The sequence below is a fragment of the Pelophylax lessonae genome, assembly GCF_965119305.1.
Source record: "Pelophylax lessonae genome assembly, chromosome: 3".
NCBI classification, from domain to species: Eukaryota; Metazoa; Chordata; class Amphibia; order Anura; family Ranidae; genus Pelophylax; species Pelophylax lessonae.
In genome coordinates, this window is record NC_138770.1 from 533,107,848 (window position 1) to 533,131,153 (window position 23,306).

Sequence of the window (23,306 nt, forward strand, 5' to 3'; positions counted from 1 at the left end):
ACCATAAGCCCCACCTCCCAGCATTCTAAAGCCCTTAAAGGGCCAGCAGGCACTGGCTCTAAGGGTTAAATTAGCAAACAGTTACCAAATATTAAAGGTCTGCTAATAAAAAGATAAACATTTGGTTTTACATTTTATTTAAGTGTTTAAAAAAAAAAAAAAGTTTTGCCTTTAGTTACACTTTAGTTTTGGATAGAGTGGAGAGGGATTAGAATACCTGTCAGTTTTTATTGCTGTCTGTGCCCCCGTTAGGGAGATTCCCCCCTCTCTGTCCTGTTTACCAGTATCATTGAAAGTGAAAGGAAAAGGAAAAACCCAAATTTTGTGTTGTCCCCAGAAAAGTAATAGAGGGGAAATCTTCCAATGGGGACGCTAGCTCTGGTGACCTGGGGGTCCCCAAGGGATTCCCTTAATTTGCAGGGATTTCCTCTCACTTCCTGTTTGGCTATAGGACAGGAGGTCAAGGTAAATCTCCGTAATGGGACACAGATGGCAAACGAAATTCTGACAGGGGTTATAACCTTTCCTTGCTCTAAAATGAGAAAAACTGAATTTTTGTAAAATCTTACCTGTAAAATTACTTTCTCTGAGTCCTCCGACAGTCGCCGCCTCTTCATATTCGTCACATATGGGGTATTAGACTTTGCTCCGAAGGAGTAGCTAGGCAACAGAATATGTTAACATTAAAGCTTTTAACATATCCCACCCTCAAGGGGTGGTCCCCTCAGTCAATACCCTCCTACTTCCTGTAACCATATCTCAGTTTTAGTGGAATAGCAGTAGAGTATACAACCAAACCCCAAAAGAGGGGCGGGGGCGGCGACTGTCGGAGGACTCAGAGAAAGGAATTTTACAGGTAAGATTTTACAAAAATTCCGTTTTCTCTTACGTCCTCCGACAGTCGCCGCCTCTTCATATTCGTCACATATGGGGACGTCCCAAAGCAGTGCAAACATGAGGGGTGGGAAACGCATCCGCGCCGAAAAGGCAACGCAGTCTCCGCATCAAAGAAAGGAACCTTACCAAAGGAAGGAACCCAGCTGGGCAACAGGAAAAAACAGGTGCTCAACAGGAGCAACAACCCAGGAAAAAACAAATAACCAGGGGATAAAAAACTTATCCCAACAGCCAGTGGTCCCCACAAGGGACCCTAGGGAACCGCCGCACTAAGAACCTTGCGGCCAAAGGAAGCATCCGCAGATGCCTGAACATCTACTTTGTAGAATTTTGTGAAAGTGTGCACGGTCGACCAAGTCGCCGCCTTACACACCTGGGCCACAGAAGCCCCATGACGACAGGCCCAAGACGTACTCAGAGATCTAGTAGAGTGCGCCTTCACAGGCACAGGGGGAACCTTCCCCTGCAAAGCATAGGCCTGTTCAATGGTCTGCCTGATCCATTTGGCGATGGTAGAGGCCGACGCCACCATGCCCTTCCGAGGACCCTCTGGAAGAACAAACAAGGAATCCGTCTTTCGAAAAGACTCAGTCGATTTAAGGTAAACCCTTATCGCCCGAACAACATCCAGAGAGTGTAATCTCACCTCCTTTGGATGTTTAGGCTTCGCGCACAGCGAAGGCAAGACAATATCCTCATTAAGATGGAATTCCGAAACTCGTTTCGGAAGAAAAGAAGGATTAGGTCGCAAGACCACCTTATCCAAATGAACAACCAGATACGGAGACTTGCAGGACAAAGCTGCCATATCCGACACTCTGCGAGCCGAAGTGATCCCCACCAAAAAGGCGACCCTTTTGGACAACATAGACAACGAGATCTCCCTGATCTGTTCAAAAGGAGCACGTTGCAACACAGACAGAACGAGATTCAAGTCCCAAGGGGGCAGAGGATCCCTCCTAGGAGGAACCAGATGCCGCACACCCTGAACAAAAGTGCCAACCAAGGAGTTGGAAGCCATGGGACGTTGAAACAGAACGGCCAGCGCAGACACCTGACCCTTTATCGTAGCCAGCGCCAAACGCTGATCGACACCCGTTTGAAGGAAGGACAGCACTCGGGAAACCGAGTACGTGCGGGGAGAAAATCCCCTGGACTCACACCAAGCAAAATAGGCCTTCCAAGTACGGTAATAAACCTTCCCCGAGGAAGACTTCCTCGCGTTGATCAAGGTATGAACGACCTCTGGGGAGAGACCCTTCTCCCTCAGGACCTTGGTCTCAACAGCCAGGCCATCAAAGCCAGCGACTGTAAAGCAGGATGGAATATCGGTCCTTGAGACAGGAGATCGTCTCGAAGAGGCAGACGCCACGGGGCGTCGACCGCCAGATTCACGAGGTCTGCGTACCAGGACCGGCGAGGCCAGTCCGGTGCCACAAGAATCACCGTGCTGCGTTCCGAGTGTAACCTGCGAAGGAACCTGGACAGCAACTGAATCGGTGGAAACGCGTATATCAGCCTGTACTGATGCCACGGGGCCACTAACGCGTCTGACGCGTCTGCCCGAGGGTCGCGCGTCCTTGCCACGAACCTTCTCACCTTGTTGTTGAGACGAGACGCGAACAGGCCACATCTGGAAGACCCCACTTCGCGCACAACATCTGGAAGACAGCCGGGTGGAGAGACCATTCCCCCTGATCCAGGGTCTGGCGACTCAGATAGTCCGCCTGCCAGTTCTCCACCCCCGGAATGTGAACCGCCGTTATCGCCGGGACATGAGCCTAGGCCCAAGACAGAATGTCGGCCACTTCTCGAGCCGCTCGGGCACTCCTGGTGCCCCCTTGGTGGTTGATGTAGGCCACCGCCGTGGCATTGTCCGTCTGCACCCGAACCGGGCAGCCCAGCAGCCGGTCCGTCCAGCGATGAAGACAGAGATTTATCGCACGCAATTCCAGAATGTTGATCGGAAGGGAGGACTCCCCCTCCGACCAAGTCCCCTGGGCGGACAGAACGCCCAGAACACCACCCCAGCCCGACAGGCTGGCATCCGTGGTGATTACCGTCCACGAGATCGGACGAAACGACTTGCCCCCGGACACCATCGGGGACTGGAGCCACCACAGAAGGTCTCTTCTGGTGCGATGACTCAACGAGATTTGAAGATCCAGAGATTGAGGTCGCCCGTCCCACATGGACAGGACCTCCGCTTGGAGACCCCGCGTGTGAAACTGGGCAAAGGGAATCGCCTCGAAGGCCGAGACCATCAATCCCAGACATCTCATGCACGTCCGCAGAGACGAGTGCGGAACGTCCCTGAGGGACCTGACTTCCTCCTGAAGAGTTCTGAGTTTGTCTTCCGGCAGGAAGACCTTCGCCTGCACCGAGTCCAGAATCATTCCCAGGTAGGGAAGACGAACCGACGGACTCAGCGTCGACTTTGGAAAATTTACCGTCCAACCAAACTCCTGCAGAGTTTGCATCGTGACAGACAGGTCCTTCTCCAGACCCTGGCTGGTCGCAGACCGAACCAGAATGTCGTCCAGATACCCCAGGACAGAAATGCCCTGGGCCCTCAATAATGCCAGAACCGGTGCAAGCACCTTGGTGAAGACCCGCGGAGCCGAGGCGAGACCAAAAGGCAACGCCACGAACTGGTAGTGATCCTCCGCAATGGCAAATCGAAGGAACCTCTGGTGACCCTCGAAAATGGGGATGTGAAGATACGCATCCTTCAAATCGATGGAGGCCATGAATTCCCCCGGAACCAGGGCAGCCACCACCGATCGCAGGGATTCCATGCGGAACTTGCGAACCCACACAGAGCGGTTCAGAGCCTTCAAGTCCAGAATTGGACGAACCTTGCCCTCCTTTCTGGGCACGGTGAACAAATTGGAATAAAACCCCCGAAATCTGTCCCGATGAGGCACCGGAACTACCACTCCTTGAGCCCTCAGGTCCCGCACCGCCAGGTGCAGGTCCCGTAAACGCTCTGGAGACAGTTGAAGATTTGAGGGAAAAAATCTGCTCTCCGGCCGAGAGAGAAACTCGATCGTGTAACCAGATCAAACGATCTCCTGAACCCATCTGTCCCGCACGCGGGCCAACCAGGGCTGAAGAAAACCGAGCAAGCGTCCCCCCACCCCAAAACTGGGTGAGGGCGCCCCTTCAGGCCGCACTGTTATGGGCTGCGGATCCGGATTGACCGGACTTCTGTTTACCAGACCAGGGCTTCTGAGAGCCTTGACCTTTGAACGGTTTGCCCTTGTAGTGCGACCGAAAGGCACGAAAGGACCCCTGAGGGGGCCGAAAATTAGCATGCTTCTTCCCAGAAGCCCCCTTAGCCTTGGGGAAATGGGGCAAGAGAGTGCTCTTACCTCCGGTGATCCCCTTAATCAACACATCCAAGGACTCCCCAAAAAGGCGAGACCCATCATAAGGCAGATTGGCTAAGGTCTTACGTGAAGACTGGTCCACCGACCAACATTTTAACCAAACCAGGCGGCGAGACAACACCGCCACGCTGTGCACACGTGCAGCCAACGGAACTAGGTCCAAGTCCGCATCACACAGATACATGACATCCTGGTGGATTTGATCCACCATATCCAGGGTCGCCGGCGAGGCCGAATCGGCCACTAGGACGCGCCTAAGCATCTGCGTCCAACTTGCGATCGCCTGGGCCGCCATGAGAGAAGCAAACAGAGCCTTAAGCATAGAACCCGTAACAGAATTAGTATGACGGGCAAGAGACTCCAATCTCCTATCCGTGGCATCACGGAACACGGGAATCCTCTGCAGGAATCGCAGTGGATTTGTTTAAAACCGCAATTGCGTGATCCACTGGGGGAGGCACACATCACCTTTCATCAGTGGAAGGCGAGAAAGGATAACGCAGCTTGAACCTACTTGGTACAGCAAAAGGTTTGCGCAGATTGCGCCATTGTTCCTTAACAGCGCGCTGAAAATCATCATTGCAGGGAAAAACCTGCGGCGTCCTGCGTTTTCTCTGCGTCCCATAAGGGGGGACACACTTCATCCTGCAAACGCAGCGTTTGCTTTATGGAAGCAATCAATTCATCCATGATTGCAAGCTCTTCAGGCGAGCCAGGGGGAGAATTATCAACCCCTTCAACTTCAGCCTCCACCTCAGACCCCACTAGATCCAGGGAGGAGCGGGACCCCGATAAGGAGGCCCCCGCCATAACAGCCCCATCACCTTCACCCTCAGAATCAGAGGAAAGAGCAACTCTGGGTCTTTTAGTAGATTGAGCAGCCACCAGCATCTGCACCTGAGCAGCAAGGCCAGCCACAATAGTGGCTAAATCCCCCCCTGGGGGGGAAACAGCGGTCCCCTGGCTTTCCACCAAGGCGGTAGGAAATTTGCCCTCCTGAGAATCCATTGCCTCTATAACAAATGCCGGATAATAAAGGGTTAACTGCCCCTTTAACACGCGCGGCGAGCGCAGCCCACCGCACCACACACAAGCACAATGAGACCCCCACAGGGACAATAAAACTGACACAGGCAATGGATAGGAAGGATAAAACCTGAGGAGACCCTCGCCGCTGCTGCTGCCTCGATCGGTGTCCCTGGAGAAGAGGAAGTGATGCTGCCAGGGCGCTCTATGAAAGCCTATGGGAGGCTACAAGAAAATGGCCGCCATGCATGTAGAACATGCGGCCGGAGCGAGTGTAGGCAAAATGGCGCCGTTTGGCGCCGAAATCGCCGCTCCACAGTACAGTAATGCACACATGTCTGTATAAAAAAACATGTCAGATCGCCGCAGCGATCGCTGTATAATGCCCAAACATGCCACAAAACATGCCCCACAGCACACAGCTTCTCACACTGACAAGGTTGACACACACAGTGTCACACAGCTTCCCCCCCCCCCCCCTTGCAGCCCACAGCATGCAGCCGAGAGATAGGGAGACAAACAGTGTGAATAGAGGCAGGTTACACAGTCCCAGACTGACACCCCCCCAGACAGACAGGTCCCCACATAAATACACTTACCTCACAATGGCGTGGGGGACCCGCACAGGCGAACAAGCCGCTGCACATGAGGCAGGGAGAGTCGCATACAAGACGCACAGAATGGGGGTTAAGAAACCGCACAGCGTCCAGTGAGGTAGCCACCTCACCAATCATCCCTGCACCGAACAGGGATGGGTCGTTCACTGTGCCAGGAGCGTTACCTGGCTGAACGCTCGATGGCAGGCTGGGAAGCCACTGACCCACAACCTGCGACCAGGGGGATCAGCCCGAGACCCAGCCCGCATGATCCTCTTCATCCGAAGAACTAACTAAAGCTGACAAAAAGAACAGCTAAGTAAAGGTAGAGAGAAAACTCAAACAAAAAATCAAAAAATAAGAAAGAGTCTGGGGCACAAAGCCCCAGCACAGAGAGAGCCAGCCACTCCTGACAAGCTAGACATTAAAACTGAGATATGGTTACAGGAAGTAGGAGGGTATTGACTGAGGGGACCACCCCTTGAGGGTGGGATATGTTAAAAGCTTTAATGTTAACATATTCTGTTGCCTAGCTACTCCTTCGGAGCAAAGTCTAATACCCCATATGTGACGAATATGAAGAGGCGGCGACTGTCGGAGGACGTAAGAGAAAAAAAGTTTTGCCTATAGTTCTACTTTAATCAGTTAAAAAAAAAACAAAAAAAAAAAAACAATCAGATATCCAATACTCTGTGCCAGTGAAAAGTGGGGGGGCCATCAGAGTGAACGTGTCAACGAGTCTGTGGTAGTGAGCCCTTATAGATCCCCAGCTCAGGATTTCCCAGGGCGCGGAGTCTAAGCCCCAGCCTGCTTCTTCACCAGGGCCCCTGATGGTGGGGATGAACTTGCAGCAGACTGGAACTAGGTCGCGGCCCCCAGGTAGGCCCAGCTGAGGATGTGGAGACCGCTGGCGTGTGCAGGGTAAACAGGAGACTATAAGGAGATCCAGGAGAAAAGCCGAGGTCAGGACAGGCAGCAGACAAACATAGACGGAGAAATGAAGCTGGGTCGGTACACAGGAGATCAGATACAATAGCCAAGGGATACACGGATGGGAGCTCAGAGAACAGCGATGTTGCTCAAGCAAGGGGCAGTGAGCTGAGCATGTGTATATATAGGGAAGCATACAGGGAGGTGACCCAGGAAGTAATTGACAGGAACAGGATATAACCCACAGTGGAGCAGGCGACACCCATAGAAGCCCAAACACCACATGTGAAGGGAGGCAGACAGAAGCACTGCAGCAAGGAGGTAAGAATATACAGACAAAACTATAGGCTAACTTGTGACAGAACGCAATTGATATGCCGTCTACGATCATGTAAGTATTTAAATATTTTTTTAGGAACTGAAAAAAGTGTTTTGTCCTACATCTGTAGACAGACTCTATTGGTCAGACAAGTAAGTGTAAGACATGAACAGAACCCTGATCCTTTGAAAAGAAAAAGGACTACTACTGAGAAATTGCTGAAGAGAGATGACAGTATTGTGATTATGACTAGGATAGCAATTCATTTTTCTGCTTTGGAAAAAGAGAATTGGTCAATTTAAATTGAAAATATGCTTTAAGTTTTACAAAGTTAAGTGGAAGGAATTCCCTGCCACAGTTCTCATTGTTATGTTTCTAAGAAATGTGGAGTCTCTGGGTTCCTGCTTTAAAATTGGTGTTCTCTCATTGCCTGTCGAGAGATATTAATACAGTAGAAATGAACTACAAATGTTTGGCTGGGTGGTATATAACCCCAGGTAAAGTTCAGAAAAATAATTCAGAAAATTCTATACAATGCTGGAGGGGTTGCAACTAAGAGGGTACCATGGCCCATATATGGTGGGAATGTCCAAAAATAAGAGTTTACTGGCTTAAGGTACGGCAATATATAGGGGACATTGCGAAAACAGAGATCGCTAATGACCTGTGGCTTTGTTTATTCCACAATACAAACAGCCCAATGAAATGATATAAGAACACGATAGCACCACATTTGATAAATGCAGCAAAAGGGACAATCCCAAAAAAATGGTTAGACCCCGAGAGCCCCACACTAAGGGACTGGTTTAAAAGACTTGAGTACATATATAAAATGCAACACCTGTTTAGTAGCAGAGAGGACCAAATAAAGAGATTCTCTATTATGTGGAAAAGATAGGAAGAGTTTAGGAAAACGAGGAAATATATGGAGATCTGGGAAATATAGTTCAGGAGAGTGAAGTAGGAAGGTAGGAGGTTCAAGAAAAGGCGAAAGGATGAAGAGATGGGAATGGGGGGGGGGGTGGGGTTTACGTCTTGCTTTTTTGTATAAAGATATAAACAAAAATGTGATTTTTTGCTTATGAAAACCAAATAAAGAATAAATAAAACGAATAAAAAAATTGGTGTTCTTACTCCTCTTGCCACAGTCTCAAGATTATCGAATAAATAAAAAATACAAGGAATGCTGGACCAAATCACTATTGTGCCAGGTATTGCAGGTCTACATATCAAGGAGCTCAAGTCCCTGGCAGCCATTAGAAACGTTTTGTCACTGCGTTACATAAAAAGTAAGCAATTCAAAATTGTATTTATTTTATTATTATGATACCAGCTTCAAGTCTTTGTGGATTTGTTGGGACCTATGCACAATATTAAAAGGTATTTGTGAGACCATTAATGCACAAACAGCTATTTGCTTTTCCAAAGAAGAGAGAAGTGAAAAAGAGGTGAACGCTAATGGCCCGTACACACGATCCGAAAATCGGACGAAAATTAACGCTTGTGAAAGGATCGGACGATAATCGGATCGTTAGTACACAGCTTACGAGAGGCGATCACGACAGTTCACCCGATATTATCCGGTCGTGCAAGCATAAAAATTTTGATCGTATTATAACACATCGTACGATAATCGTATTATCAGTATGTTGTTCGTCCGAAAAAAATGGTGAGCAGTAGACAGCGCATGAGCAGTAGACATCATTTTCCCCTCACACGCTACAGCGTGGTTACGCATACCGGAAGCTAAGAATTATCGTCCGAGAAAATTCGTATCGTGAGTAACCTCTCCCGTTAAGCGAATATTATTGAGAGCTGCTAGAATACGAAATATAACGGATGGAACGTCGCCCGATTTTCGGATCGTGTGTACTGGGCATAAGAAAGACATTTTGTAGAAAGTAGCAGACAGAAAAAACTGAAGAAAGTATGATATTTTGGCCCTACTATGATCATCTAATTTTATTCACTAGATGGTTAAAAGTGTCACAATACAATGTACAATTGCAGTAGTAGTATTAGGCAGCAGATCAAAACAACGAGTGCCTCACACCCAATGCTTTTAACTGCTTTCATTTTTTTTTCTTTCTCTACTTACCGTACAAGTATAACAGTGCCGTAACTCTGAAATCTCTGTACAAGCTCTGTAGTAATGTCTTCAGGGAACTCTGCTTTGTCCTCAAATGTTGGTGAGTCAATGTGAACTTCCACAGTGGCATCCAGAGGTCCCTGAGATGAGGAGATTTCCTGAAATACTCGGTCTCTGGAATTTACATCAACCTCCTGAACTTCCACTTCCACAATTGCTAGCACAGGTCTGCGAGACAGAGATGGCATAAAGATTACAAACTCCTCAATAGCTATTGTTCTATATGACGTAACAAAATCAAATACTTACATGCCTAGACTATTAATTCTGTATTTTCTACTCATGAACATGTAATGCTACACAGGTAAATATGTTACCTATAATATACAGTATCCCACAAAAGTGAGTACACCCCTCACATTTTTGTAAATATTTTATTATACCTTTTCATGTGACAACACTGAAGAAATGACACTTTCCTACCATGTAAAGTAGTGAGTGTACAGCTTGTATAACAGTGTAAGTTTGCTGTCCCCTCAAAATAATTCAACACACAGCCATTAATGTTTAAACCGCTGGCAACAAAATCCCTAAGTAAAAATGTCCAAATTGGGCCCAATTAGCTATTTTCCCTCCCCGGTGTCATGTGACTCGTTAGTGTTACAAGATCTCAGGTGTAAATGGGGAGCAGGTGTGTTAAATTTGGTGTTATCCCTCTCAATCTCTCATACCGGTCACTGGAATTCAACATGGCACCTCATAGCAAAGAACTGTCAAGTCTTAAGACCATATGCGGCACACTACATCAAACTGCATGGCTGTCGTCCCAGGGGGAAGGGTGCGGTGTATGGTCTGAGCACTGACAGGCTGACCCCCCCCACCCCTTCAACCTCTGCAGCAATGCTGCTAGCACTCATACGTCTCTTTCCCAAACACAACCTCTGGATATGACGCTGAGCACATGCACTCAACTGGTCGACCATGGCGAGGCCTGTTCTGAGTGGAACCTGTCCTGTTAAACCCCTGTATTGTCTTGACCACTGTGCTGCAGCTCAGTTTCAGGGTCTTGGCAATCGTCTTATAGCCTAGGCCATTTTTATGTAGAGCAATAATTATTTTTTTCAGATCCTCAGAGAGTTCTTTGCCACGAGGTGCCATGTTGAATTCCTAGTGACCAGTAAGAGAGTGAGAGTGATAATACCAAAATTTAACACACCTGCTCCCCATTCACCCCTGAGGTCTTGTAACACTAACCAGTCACTTGACACCGGGGAGGGAAAATGGCTAATTGGGCCCAATTTAGACATTTTCACTTAGGGGTGGTCTCACTTTTGTTGCCAGCGGTTTAGACATTAATGGCTATGTGTTGAGTTATTTTGAGGGGACAGTAAATTGACACTGTTATACAAGCTGTACACTCACTACTTTACATTGTAGCAAAGTGTCATTTCTTTAGTGTTGTCACATGAATAGATAGAATAAAATATTTACAAAAATGTGAGGGGTGTACTCACTTTTGTGAGATACTGTACAATACCTCAAGAATACAGGCTTGGAAAATTGAGAACATCCATGGCGTCCAAGCGCTTTTAGACAAACTGGAAAAAAGCGACAATGATTTGGAATTATTTGAAGAATTGAGCGATAGCGATTCATTGGAAAATTCGTCATTAGGTACTGAAAGTGATGACAGTGACGATTCTGTGACTGAGCTTAATGATGTGAGAACTTGGTGCTCTATTGACTTTGGTACGGATCAGGCAGCGCCCCCAAAATTCCCATTTACTGGAGCACCTGGTATGAAAGTTGACATTGACCATGACAACCCCTTGGCATACCTACAATTTTTTCTGACCGATGAGGTTATTGAAATACTAGTTACCGAGAAAAACCGGTACAAAGAGCAACAATTGGCTTTGCATGAGAAGTTTTCAAGATGCAGAAAGTGGGAAACAGTGACCAAAGATGACATTTGAATAAAATGTATTATTATCTATATTAATAAAACGGAAGTGTCCCTGCGTCCGCTTTTCCCTGTGTCCGTGGAAATGCGCAACTGCGCATGTGCCGAACGAACAGCCGTTGGGGCGCACACACACCGCCATGGGAAAATTGCTGTCACGGGCGAACCAAAGGTGCTGGAGACCCCAGAATTGTATCGTAGGTAGCCATGACGCTCCCCTATAGCTGATAAAAATTTGGGGTTTCGGCGATGAAAGGGCGCGGAGCAGTGACTCCGAGAACTGGGCCCCCCTCCACCATAGATTTCAATGTTAAACCTGGTCACCTCGCGGTTAGGTCACGGCCCGGTTCTTGGGGTCACTGCTCCGCGCCCTTTCATCCCTTAAACCTCAAATTAGCTATAGGGGAGCATCATGGCTACCTACGATACAATTTTGGGGTCTCCAGCACCTTTGGTTCGCCCGTGACAGCTCCCCAAAGGGGCCGTGACCTAACCGCGAGGTGACCAGTTTAACATTGGAGTCTATGGCGGGGGGAGGCCTGGTTCTCGGGGTCACTGCTCCGCGCCCTTTCATCGCAGAAACCCCAAATTTTTCTCAGCTGTAGGGGAGTGTCTTGGCCACTTGCGGTACAATTTTAGCGTCTCCAGCACCATTGGTTCGCCCGTGACAGCAATTTTCCCGGGAGGGGAGGTGGATTTGGGGGTCTTTTCCTATTGGATGATCCACTGTTCTGTGTGTGTGAGGAGCTCCCCTCCCCCCTCCTCTCTGATTTCCTGCCCTCACATCTCCCCTCCCCCTCACCAATCTCCAACCCGACATTTATCGTTCAATCCCCCCATACACTACAATCCCCTCCCCTCCATACAATACAATCGCCTCCCTCCCTCCCCCATACACTACAATCCCCTCCCTCCCTCATACACTACAATCCCCTCTATCCCCCCCACACTACAATCCCCTCTATCCCCCCACACTACAATCCCCTCCCTCCCCAACACACTACAATCCCCTCCCTCCCCCATACACTACAATCCCCTCCCTCCCCCATACACTACAATCCCCTCCCCCCATACTGTACAATCCCCTCCCCCCCACCCACACACTACAATTCCCTTTCCTCCCTATACACTACAATCCCCTCCCTTCCCCATACACTACAATCCTCTCCCTCCCCCCCCACTACAATCCCCTCCCTCCCCCCCACGCTTCAATCCCCTCCCTCCCCCCCACGCTTCAATCCCCTCCCTCCCCCATACACTGTAGAACCCCTCCCCCATACACTATAATCTCCCCCCCATACACTACAATCCCCTCCCTCCCCCCATACACTACAATCCCCTCCCTCCCCCAAACACTACAATCCCCTCCCCCCCATACACTACAATCCTCTCCCTCCCCCCCACACTACAATCCCCTCCCCCCCAACACACTACAATCCCCTCCCTTCCCCCCACGCTTCAATCCCCTCCCTCCCCCATACACTGTAGAACCCCTCCCCCATACACTATAATCTCCCCCCCCCCATACACTACAATCCCCTCCGTCCCCCCATACACTACAATCCCCCCCCACATTACAATCCCCTCCCTTCCCCATACACTACAATCCCCTCCCTTCCCCCCACTACAATCCCCTCCCTTTCCCCCACTACAATCCCCTCCCTCCCCCATACACTGTAGAACCCCTCCCCCATACACTATAATCTCCCCCCCATACACTACAATCCCCTCCGTCCCCCCATACACTACAATCCCCTCCCTCCCCCCACACTACAATCCCCTCCCCTCCCCATACACTACAATCCCCTCCCCATACACTACAATCCCCTCCCTCTCCCCCACGCTTCAATCCCCTCTCTCCCCCATACACTGTAGAACCCCTCCCCCATACACTATAATCTCCCACCCCCCATACACTACAATCCCCTCCGTCCCCCCATACACTACAATCCCCTCCATCCCCCCATACACTACAATCCCCTCCCCCCCCATACACTACAATCCTCTCCCTCCCCCCCACACTACAATCCCCTCCCTTCCCCATACACTACAATTCCCTCCCCATACACTACAATCCCCTCCCTTCCCCAACACACTACAATCCCCTCCCCCCAACACACTACAATCCCCTCCCTCCCCCCACTACAATCCCCTCCCTCCCCCACACGCTACAATCCCATCCCTCCCCCATACACTGTAGAACCCCTCCCCCATACACTGTAGAACCCCTCCCCCCATACACTATAATCTCCCCCCCATACACTATAATCCCCTCCCTCCCCCCATACACTACAACCACCTCCCTCCCCCGCACACTACAATCCCCTCCCTCCCCCCCACACTACAATCCCCTCCTCCCCCCCATGCTTCAATCCCCTCCCTCCCCCATACACTGTAGAACCCCTCCCCCATACACTATAATCGTCCCCCCATACACTACAATCCCCTCCCTCCCCCCGTTCACTACAATCCCTTCCCTTCCACATACACTACAATCCCCTCCCCATACACTACAATCCCCTCCCCCCCAACACACTACAATCCCCTCCCTCCTTCCCCCACTACAATCCCCTCCCCCCACACTACAATCCTCTCCCTATCCCCCCCCCGCGCTTCAATCCCCTCCCACCCCATACACTGTAGAACCCCTCCCCCATACACTACAATCCTCTCCCTCCTCAATACACTACAATCCCCTCCCTCCATACACTACAATCCCCTCCCTCCCCCTCACACTACAATCCCCTCCCTCCCCCTCACACTACAATCCCCTTCCTTCATCATACACTACAATCCCCTCCCTTCCCCATACACTACAATCCCCCCCACTACAATCCCCTCCCTCCTCCCCACGCTACAATCCCCTCCCCAAAGGGACAATGACCTAACCGCGAGGTGACCAGGTTTAACATTGGAGCCTATGGCGGGGGGTGGCCCGGTTCTCGGGGTCACTGCTCCGTGCCCTTTCATTCCCGAAACCCCCCATACACTGTAGAACCCCTCCCCCATACACTATAATCTCCCACCCCCCATACACTACAATCCCCTCCGTCCCCCCATACACTACAATCCCCTCCGTCCCCCCATACACTACAATCCCCTCCATCCCCCCATACACTACAATCCCCTCCCCCCCCCACACTACAATCCCCTCCCTTCCCCATACACTACAATTCCCTCCCCATACACTACAATCCCCTCCCTTCCCCAACACGCTACAATCCCCTCCCTCCCCCACACGCTACAATCCCATCCCTCCCCCATACACTGTAGAACCCCTCCCCCATACACTGTAGAACCCCTCCCCCCATACACTATAATCTCCCCCCCATACACTACAATCCCCTCCCTCCCCCCATACACTACAATCCCCTCCCTCCCCCCATACACTACAATCCCCCCCACGCTACAATCCCCTCCCTCCCCCCCACACTTCAATCCCCTCCCTCCCCCATACACTGTAGAACCCCTCCCCCATACACTGTAGAACCCCTCCCCCATACACTATAATCGTCCCCCCATACACTACAATCCCCTCCATCCCCCCATACACTACAATCCCCTCCGTCCCCCATATACTACACTCCCCTCCCTCCCCCATACACTACAATCCCCTCCCTCCCCAGTACACTACAATCCCCTCCCTCCCCCCGTACACTACAATCCCCTCCCTTCCACGTACACTACAATCCCCTCCCCATACACTACAATCCCCCCCAACACACTACAATCCCCTCCCTCCTTCCCCCACTACAATCCCCTCCCCCCAAGCTACAATCCTCTCCCTCTCCCCCCCCCACGCTTCAATCCCCTCCCTCCCCATACACTGTAGAACCCCTCCCCCATACACTGTAGAACCCCTCCCCCATACATTATAATCTACCCCCGTACACTACAATCCCCTCCGTCCCTCCATACACTACAATCCCCTCCCTCCTCCATACACTACAATCCCCTCCCCCATACACTACAATCCCCTACCTCCCCCCCATACTACAATCCCCTCCCTCCCCCATACATTACAATCCCCTCCCTTCCCCATACACTACAATCGCCCCCACTACAATCCCCTCCCTCCTCCCCACGCTACAATCCCCTCCCCAAAGGGACCGTGACCTAACCGCGAGGTGACCAGGTTTAACATTGGAGCCTATGGCGGGGGGTGGCCCGGTTCTCGGGGTCACTGCTCCGTGCCCTTTCATCCCCGAAACCCCAAATTTTTCTCAGCTGTAGGGGAGCGTCTTGGCCACCTGCGGTATAATTTTGGGGTCTCCAGCACCATTGGTTCGCCCGTGACAGCAATTTTCCCGGGAGGGGAGGTGGTGGTGGATTTGGGGGTCTTTTCCTATTGGATGATCCACTGTTCTGTGTTTGTGAGGAGCTGCCCTCCCCCCTCCTCTCTGATTTCCCACCCTCACATCTCCCCTCCCCCACACCAATCTCCAACCCGGCATTTATCGTTCAATCCCCCCATACACTACAATCCCCTCCCTCCCCCATACACTACAATCCCCTCCCCCCATACAGTACAATCCCCCCCATACACTACAATCCCCTCCCTCCCCCCTCATACACTACAATCCCCTCCCTCACCCCCCACACTACAATCCCCTCCCTCCCCCATACACTACAATCCCCTCCCTTCCCCAACACCCTACAATCCCCTCCCCTCAAACACACTACAATCCCCTCCCTCCCCCCCACTACAATCCCCTCCCTCCCCCCACCCACGCTTCAATCCCCTCCCTCCCCCATACACTGTAGAACCCATCCCCCCATGCACTGTAGAACCCCTCCCCCATACACTATAATCTCCCCCCCATACACTACAATCCCCTCTGTCCCCCCATACACTACAATCCCCTCCCTTCCCCATACACTACAATCCCCTCCCCATACACTACAATCCCCACCCTTCCCCAACACACTACAATCCCCCCCCCCATATATATATAGCTCCTTCTGTTCTAAGTATACTAAATAATCTATACATATAAAGTACAAGTGTCTCTGCGTCCAGTCCCTGTGTGCGTGGGATTGCGCTACTGAGCATGTGCCCCACGGACAGCCGTTGGGACTTGGAGCGCAGAGACTTCGGGCAGCCGGGAAAAACTGTTGGAAGCGGCTGGTGTGCGCGGGTGCGCGCTATCGTGGACTTACTGCTAAGTCTGTTTTTACAAATGTTTGACCACATATGTTCTAGCGCCCGTTAATTTAACGGGCTTAATGTCTAGTTATATTATAATTTATGATTTTGTGCTTCAAACTTTATCATACCCGGGATGTCTACTAGACTCTTATTTGGACAGATTTAAGTGAGTTATTGCTAAGAATAACAGGCCTAAAATATAAAACAGATTTCCATGCAAAACAATGTACCGCTTTGAGATAAAAAATTCTGACATACTCAGAATTGAGGAGGTTGATGAAATGTAAATTTTTAAATTTCAATAAAGTTTGAAAGAAAAAAAAAAAAAAAACACTAGTGTGATGAGCTTCTATGCACACTGCACCACCACTTCTAGGACGTCACACGGGCAGGTGCGCACAGCAAAATGCTGTTTTACAAAGCGGGTCAGGGTGAACGGCCCAAAAGGGAGGGAGGGACTGCAATGTTAAGGGAGGGCTGTGATGTGAAGGCATCATAGCCAAACATGACATTCAGACCTGTACTGGATGAAAATTTTACTTACCAGACCTTTTAATTCAATACCCCTGCTATAAAGTATTTTGGCAATAATTGCTTAAAATACAAGGTATACGCGGGAGATATTTCTCACAGCATTGTTTTCTCAGGAAGTAACCATTTCATTGTGATGTGTGGTATTAAGTGCAGAAGCTCCCCAGTGTATCACCCGTCACCGTTACATAAAACCCATTGAAAAGAGTAACTATTGGCACTGTACATGAACTCTCCACCCGATGACTAATACCAGGAGAGATGGTGCAGCTAATGACACACTACTTGTGTAAAGCACTGCAGTGCACATTGTGCTCTATAATGATCATCTTCTCTGTAGAAACAAGAAAGAAAACATAGGCCGTACTGTCACCATGAAAATCAGCAAGCCATTTCTAGTTTGAACATCTACAGCATATCGATGTATAAATACATTGCATTCAGCGTTTAATCTTTACATACACTACATAGGCTGTTACGATACATAAACAAAAAAACAATAAGATATTTCTGGTGTTTTTTATAGCGGATATTTAAGAGAGAAAGAAAGAAAAACAAACCCACAGCACTTGCATGTGCACATTTCTTAGCATGCCGTATTACTGCTGTTATCTCTTATTGCTAAAGCACCAACATGTTATACATTCAATACATGCTGTGATTAATAGCTGCAAGCCTAAAATAGAAATTACATTGTATTATATGTATTAAAAGCTAGGACTAATCTACATCATCCTTGTTAAAGGACCAGTAAACGTGGTCAATTAAAATTATAGGTAGGACATCTCCAGACCATAACATGGCTGATAGCAGGAATCAATGGATTGCACCATGGGCGGACGTACAGGGGACGCAGGAGTCGCCATCGTGACCCGGCCCCATGCTGCGGGCCCCCCTGTATGCCTACATAGGAGGAGCGGCAAGGGCAGCTGAGACCGAGCTCCCCGATCCTCACCCGAACTGTAAATCGGCACTACGGGAGCTGGTCACACTGTTTAGACCTTAGGAAGCGCCACTGTCTCCCCCTACAGTGCAATACCTGGCAGGAAGTTAAGGTACAGTACTGCAGTTTTTAAAATGCTATCTGTATATATGTATGTATATATATATATATATATATACATATATATATATAATATATATATATATATATACACACACACACAGATAGCATTTTATATATATATATGTGTGTGTGTGTGTACGTGTATATGTTTATATGCGTGTGTGCGTGCGTGCGTGCGTACGTGTTTGTGTGTGCGTACATGTATGTGGTTACATGTGTGTGTGTGTGTGTGTGTGCGTACGTGTGTGTGTGTGTGCGCGCGCATGTGTTTATATGTGTGTGCATGTGTGTGTGTGTACGTGTTTATATGCGTGTGCATGTATGTATATATGTATGTGTATTTTGTGTGCTTACTGTACGTGTGTGTGTGTGCGCATGTGTTTATATGTGTGTGTATGTGTTTATATGCGTGTGTGTATGTTTGTGTGTTTTGTGTGCTTATATATGTGTGTGAGTGCACGTGTATGTGTTTATATGTGAGTGTGTTTATATAAATGTGTATGTAGGTGCGTACATGTGTGTTTACATGCGTGTGTATGTATGCACATTACTTTTAATACTGACCCTCTTTATGTGTACAATCAGAACTGATTTTTTTTTACGGCTTGTTCATAGTACCAGCAGGAAAATGCTGCTCCTCTGAAAGCGATCCATGCTCAGATCGCTTTTCAGAGACATTTGTCAGGCGGTAAAGAAGCAATATGTTGCCTCCGAACCACCTGTTTTAACCCCCCCTTAATGCATCATCACTATGTTTGCTGGGTAATTGTAGTGCAGGCCCATTCACCTGGCAGTATACTTCCAGCCGCAGACACAGCATGTGTACACCTCCAGCTGCTTCCTTTGCAGCTACAGGGGGAACAGTTGAGGGTGATAAAAACACAGCTAAAGTGTGTGGTTTTACCACCACTCAACTTCACATGTGAGCAAGCCCTTGGTTCAAATCTATGCAGCTGTGTGCTACGTAAAGGTCAGAAAATGAATTTCAGTGGGCTGCCCCATAGAAACACGGGAAAAATTCCCCATCTTTTTTTTTAAATTGCCCTGGATCGAAAATGCACCAAGTTTGCCAATGCGTAAGGGTACCATTAAAAATGAATGAAATCCCTGCGTGTTTGTCTGTGTGTTAGGAACACACGCAATTTTGCACTCATTCTGTGACACAGAGTAATGTGAACCAAGCCTTAGACTGGGGTGCCTCCAGATTGAAAATACTTTCAAGGGTGCCCTGACTGCAAAAAAATTGAGAAACCCCCCTGTTGTTTTTCCTGTGCTTTATGCAGCTGCCCCCACAGCTCCGCCAAGGTAACTTCTTTTTGCTGCCCCCCTGTGTACTCTCCACCCCCCCCCCCCCTGTTTTTTTTCCTGTGCTTTAAATGCTTGTCGAGGAAGAGGAGGAGAAGTGGGGAGGGGAAATTAAGAGATCGGTTCTTTTATATTCAGCTGCCCCCACAGCTCTGCCAAGGTAACTTCTTTCTGCTGCCCCCCTGTGTACTCTCCAGCCCCCCTGTTTTTTTTCCTGTGCTTTAAATGCTTGTCGAGGAAGAGGAGGAGAAGTGGGGAGGGGAAATGAAGAGATCGGTTCTTTTATATTCAGCTGCCCCCACAGCTCTGCCAAGGTTACTTCTTTCTGCTGCCCCCCTGTGTACTCTCCAGCCCCCCTGTTGTTTTTTCTGTGCTTTAAATGCTTGTGACCGGCCCTGGCATTCAGCCACCGGGCAGGGAGGGAAGGACCCGTCCAGGGGTCAGGGGGGCCCTTCATGGTTTCCTGCATCGGGGCCCTGAAGGTTCTAGTTAAGCCACTGGCTTGCACTCACATAAGCTTCAACCAGTACAGCATGCTTTGGAAAGCATTGTTTAAAGTGCATTTCCACCTTTGCTGTCAAATTTGAGAATCCCCCCCCCCCCCCATATGCTCCTTTATATGATCCCTTTCACACCGCATGCCTAAAAATATTTCCTACCTTTCCAGTTGTTTCATTGGGGCAGGACATGGGCAGACTGCAAGCTACTCTGAATATTTTCAAAGTGAATGCAGAGGAAGAAATTGGGGACAGGCTGAGTTTCCCCTCATTAAAATACAAAGGAAGCCCTGAGAGCTTTAACCTTTTGTTAGGACAAACAAGTCAAATCTAGTTTATAAACGATTATGAGATCTGCCAGCACAGGACTGAAATGATTTATTATGGTAAACTTCATCTCTCCAACCCCCTCCCAAACATTACATACCAGGGGAAAGACTTACGTTTTTCGACTTTTAGAACAAAACTGGTAAGAACGAAAGCATACACTTTTAAAACATTTTTGTTGTGCCATGTGAATAGGAACATGTAACAAATGTGAAGTAGACGTCCCATTTTTTCTGCAAAAGTGGAAAAAATACACTTGTGTATTTTTCACAAGTGTATCTCGATGCAAATCCCCACAGAAGAGAGACCCGAGAAGTGGAGGATCTTGGCTGCTCTGTGCAAAACCACTGCAACAAAGCAGGCAAGTATAACATTTTCATTGTTTTTGTAGGGGGAAAAAAGAAGACTTTACAATCACTTTAAAGGTCCCAATGAGAACAATGGCCTCCATCATTTGTAAATGTAAGAAGTTTGCAACCACCAGGACTCTTCCTAGAGTGGGCAGCCCAGCCAAACTAAGTAATCGGGGGAGAAGGGCCTTAATCAGAGAGGTGATGGTCACTCGGACAGAGCTCCAGCGTTTCTGTGTGAAGAGAGGAGAACGTTCCAGAAGAACCATCTCTGTAGCACTCCACCAATCAGGCCTGTATGGTAGAGTGGCCAGATGGAAGCTACTCCTCAGAAAAAGGCACATGACAGCCCGATTGGAGTTTGACAAAAAGGCACCTGAAAGACTCTCAGACCATGAGAAACAAAATTCTCTGGTCTGATGAAACAAAGATTGAACTCTTCGGCCTGGATGGCAAGCATCATGTCTGGAGGAAATCAGGCATCACTTATCACCTGGCCATACTATCCCTACAGTGAAGCATGGTGGTGGCAGCATCATGCTGTGGGGATGTTTTTCAGCAGCAGAAACTAGGAGACTATTCAGGATTGAGGGAAAGATGAATGCGGCAATGTGCAGAGACATCCTTGATGAAAATAATGCTCCAGTGCACACTGACCCTCAGACTGGGGTGAAGGTTCATCTTCCAACAGTACAACGACCCTAAGCACACAGCTGAGATAACAAAGGAGTGGCTACGGGACAACTCTGTGAATGTCCTTGAGTGGCGCAGCCAGAGCCCAGACTTGAACCCGATTAAACATCTCTTGAGAGACCTGAAAATGGTTGTGCACCAACACTCCCCATCCAACCTGATGAAGCTTGAGAGATCCTGCAAAGAAGAATGGGAGAAACTGCCCAAAAATTGGTGTGTCAAGACTGTAGCATCATACTAAAAAAGACATGAGGCTGTAATTAGTGCCTAAGGTGCTTCAACAAAGTATTGAGCAAAGGCTGTGAATACCTATGTACGTGTGATTTTTTTTTTCCATTATTTCATTTTTTTTTTTAATAAATTTGCAAAGATTTCGAACAAACTTATTTCCGTTGTCATTATGGGGTATTGTTTGTAGAATTTTGAGGAAATGAATGAATTTAACCAATTTTGGAATTAGGCTGTTACATTACAAAATGTGGCAAAAGTGAAGCTCTGTGAATACTTTCCAGATGCACTGTAGATTTGTGAATGAATAAACTACAAGTCCCATCTACCACCACAGTATCAATGAACTGCAAATGCAATGATCAGCATGCTCGTAGTTACACTGCCTACAGTTCAGAAACTGTCTGCCCATATTGAGGTACGGGCAGAGAGCTCCTGGCAGTCTGACATTGCACCCACAATCCACTGATCGCTGGTGCAATGCTCTGCAGGCCCCAGTGAAAAAATAAATAAATGGACATTTTTTTCCTGCAAAAATATGTGCATTTGATATCTTTTTAGACAAAGGTGAACTTAGCCTTTGGAAAAAAAAAAAAAAAAAAAACAATGAAGTTATTCAAACAAGAATATGTGCCACTATCGCGAATACCATTTTCTTGCGGACACGTTGTTCAGTCTTGTTTTAAATGTGATCCTATGAAGCTGTTGTCATACTCCACACCCACCCCATACCAGATAAAGAGTACCTGTGATCAGAAGCTGGAATCTCTGCTCTACCATAATACATCAATGCTCCGGGAGTCCATGTGTGCTTTATCTTAGTGCTGAAATCCAAATCATTGTCTAGAAGATTAACGTCTCCAGCTATATGTGGATTTTAAACACATGTAATACAAGAGGTTAATACATCATGGTTAGTAAAAATGACATCAAACAAGTATTTATTATCGTGCCAGCAAAGCAGGGTTGTCCTTTGTAAAAAGTGATGCACAAAGAAAATAACAGTTGCATCTAAACTCAAGGCAAACAAACTAAATACAAAATTGAGATACATATCTGGCACATCATCTATACTTCATTGAGCTAAAGACAGCCCCCCCCCCATGGCAAAGCTGGACTGGTAACCTGACTTTTCCTTCTGCAGCTAAGCAGCACAACTAGGTCTCATCCCAGCCTCCAGCCTGTTAATAAAGGTGCAGCAAAAGACCGATGAGGTCATCTCTCTGCTCTCTTCTGCTTTTAAGTGGAAGTCAACTTCCACTGATTGTTTGTACCTATAGGGTAAGCCTATAATAAGGTTTTCCTATAGGTACTGTAAATATCTCCTAAACGTACACTGTTTAAAACATATTTACTGCATGTGCTGCTGATGACGTCATCGGCGCATGCGTCTGAAGGAACGGCCACCCGTGCCATTTCTTCAGAGCCCCGCGTGGGAGTGACATCACGTGGCTCCGGCCAGTCACACAGATGGAGTCTGCAAAAATGGAAGGAAGACGGGTGAAGACGGATGGAGCCTCCAGCTGTGACAACAAGGGCTTTGTTTGCAGGTAAGTTTCACATAATGTGCCAGTATGCTATGCATACTAGCACATTATGCCTTTACTTTGCAGGTAATGAAAAAAAAAAAAAGACAGCACTTTACTTCCTCTTTAACATCTTTATTACCAGCACATGCAGGACACCTAACTGGCCCTCAGTGCTGACCCTCCATCTCCCAGTCTGGGTTCTGCTGTACTGTGGATTTTATGAAGGATTTGCTTACAAAGAGTGAAGTGGAAAAATACATTTGGTGCTTCTTCTTCTTCTTGCATATAACATACCCGAATGCTGGAATTCACTGAAGTAGACACCCCTACTCCAGTGATTATCAACTTGATTCTGGGTTGAGTGGCTGCACTTCTGCTAAGTGAACATGGGAGGTCAGCCACTATTCAGAGAACGCTCT

At 48.3% G+C, this 23,306-nt stretch overlaps 1 protein-coding gene across 1 annotated transcript in view; it reads right to left on the reverse strand.

Annotated features, from left to right (window-relative positions):
- The window catches only part of SYNJ2 (synaptojanin 2), a 251,838-nt gene that overhangs the window by 36,568 nt on the left and 191,964 nt on the right, over window positions 1-23,306 (reverse strand). Inside the window, exons 18-19 of the mRNA XM_082249743.1 lie at window positions 22,105-22,222; window positions 9,259-9,477 (exon numbers count right to left, since the gene is read on the reverse strand). Coding sequence (XP_082105869.1) covers window positions 9,259-9,477; window positions 22,105-22,222 — 337 coding nt within the window. The remainder of the gene's footprint in view (window positions 1-9,258; window positions 9,478-22,104; window positions 22,223-23,306) is intronic.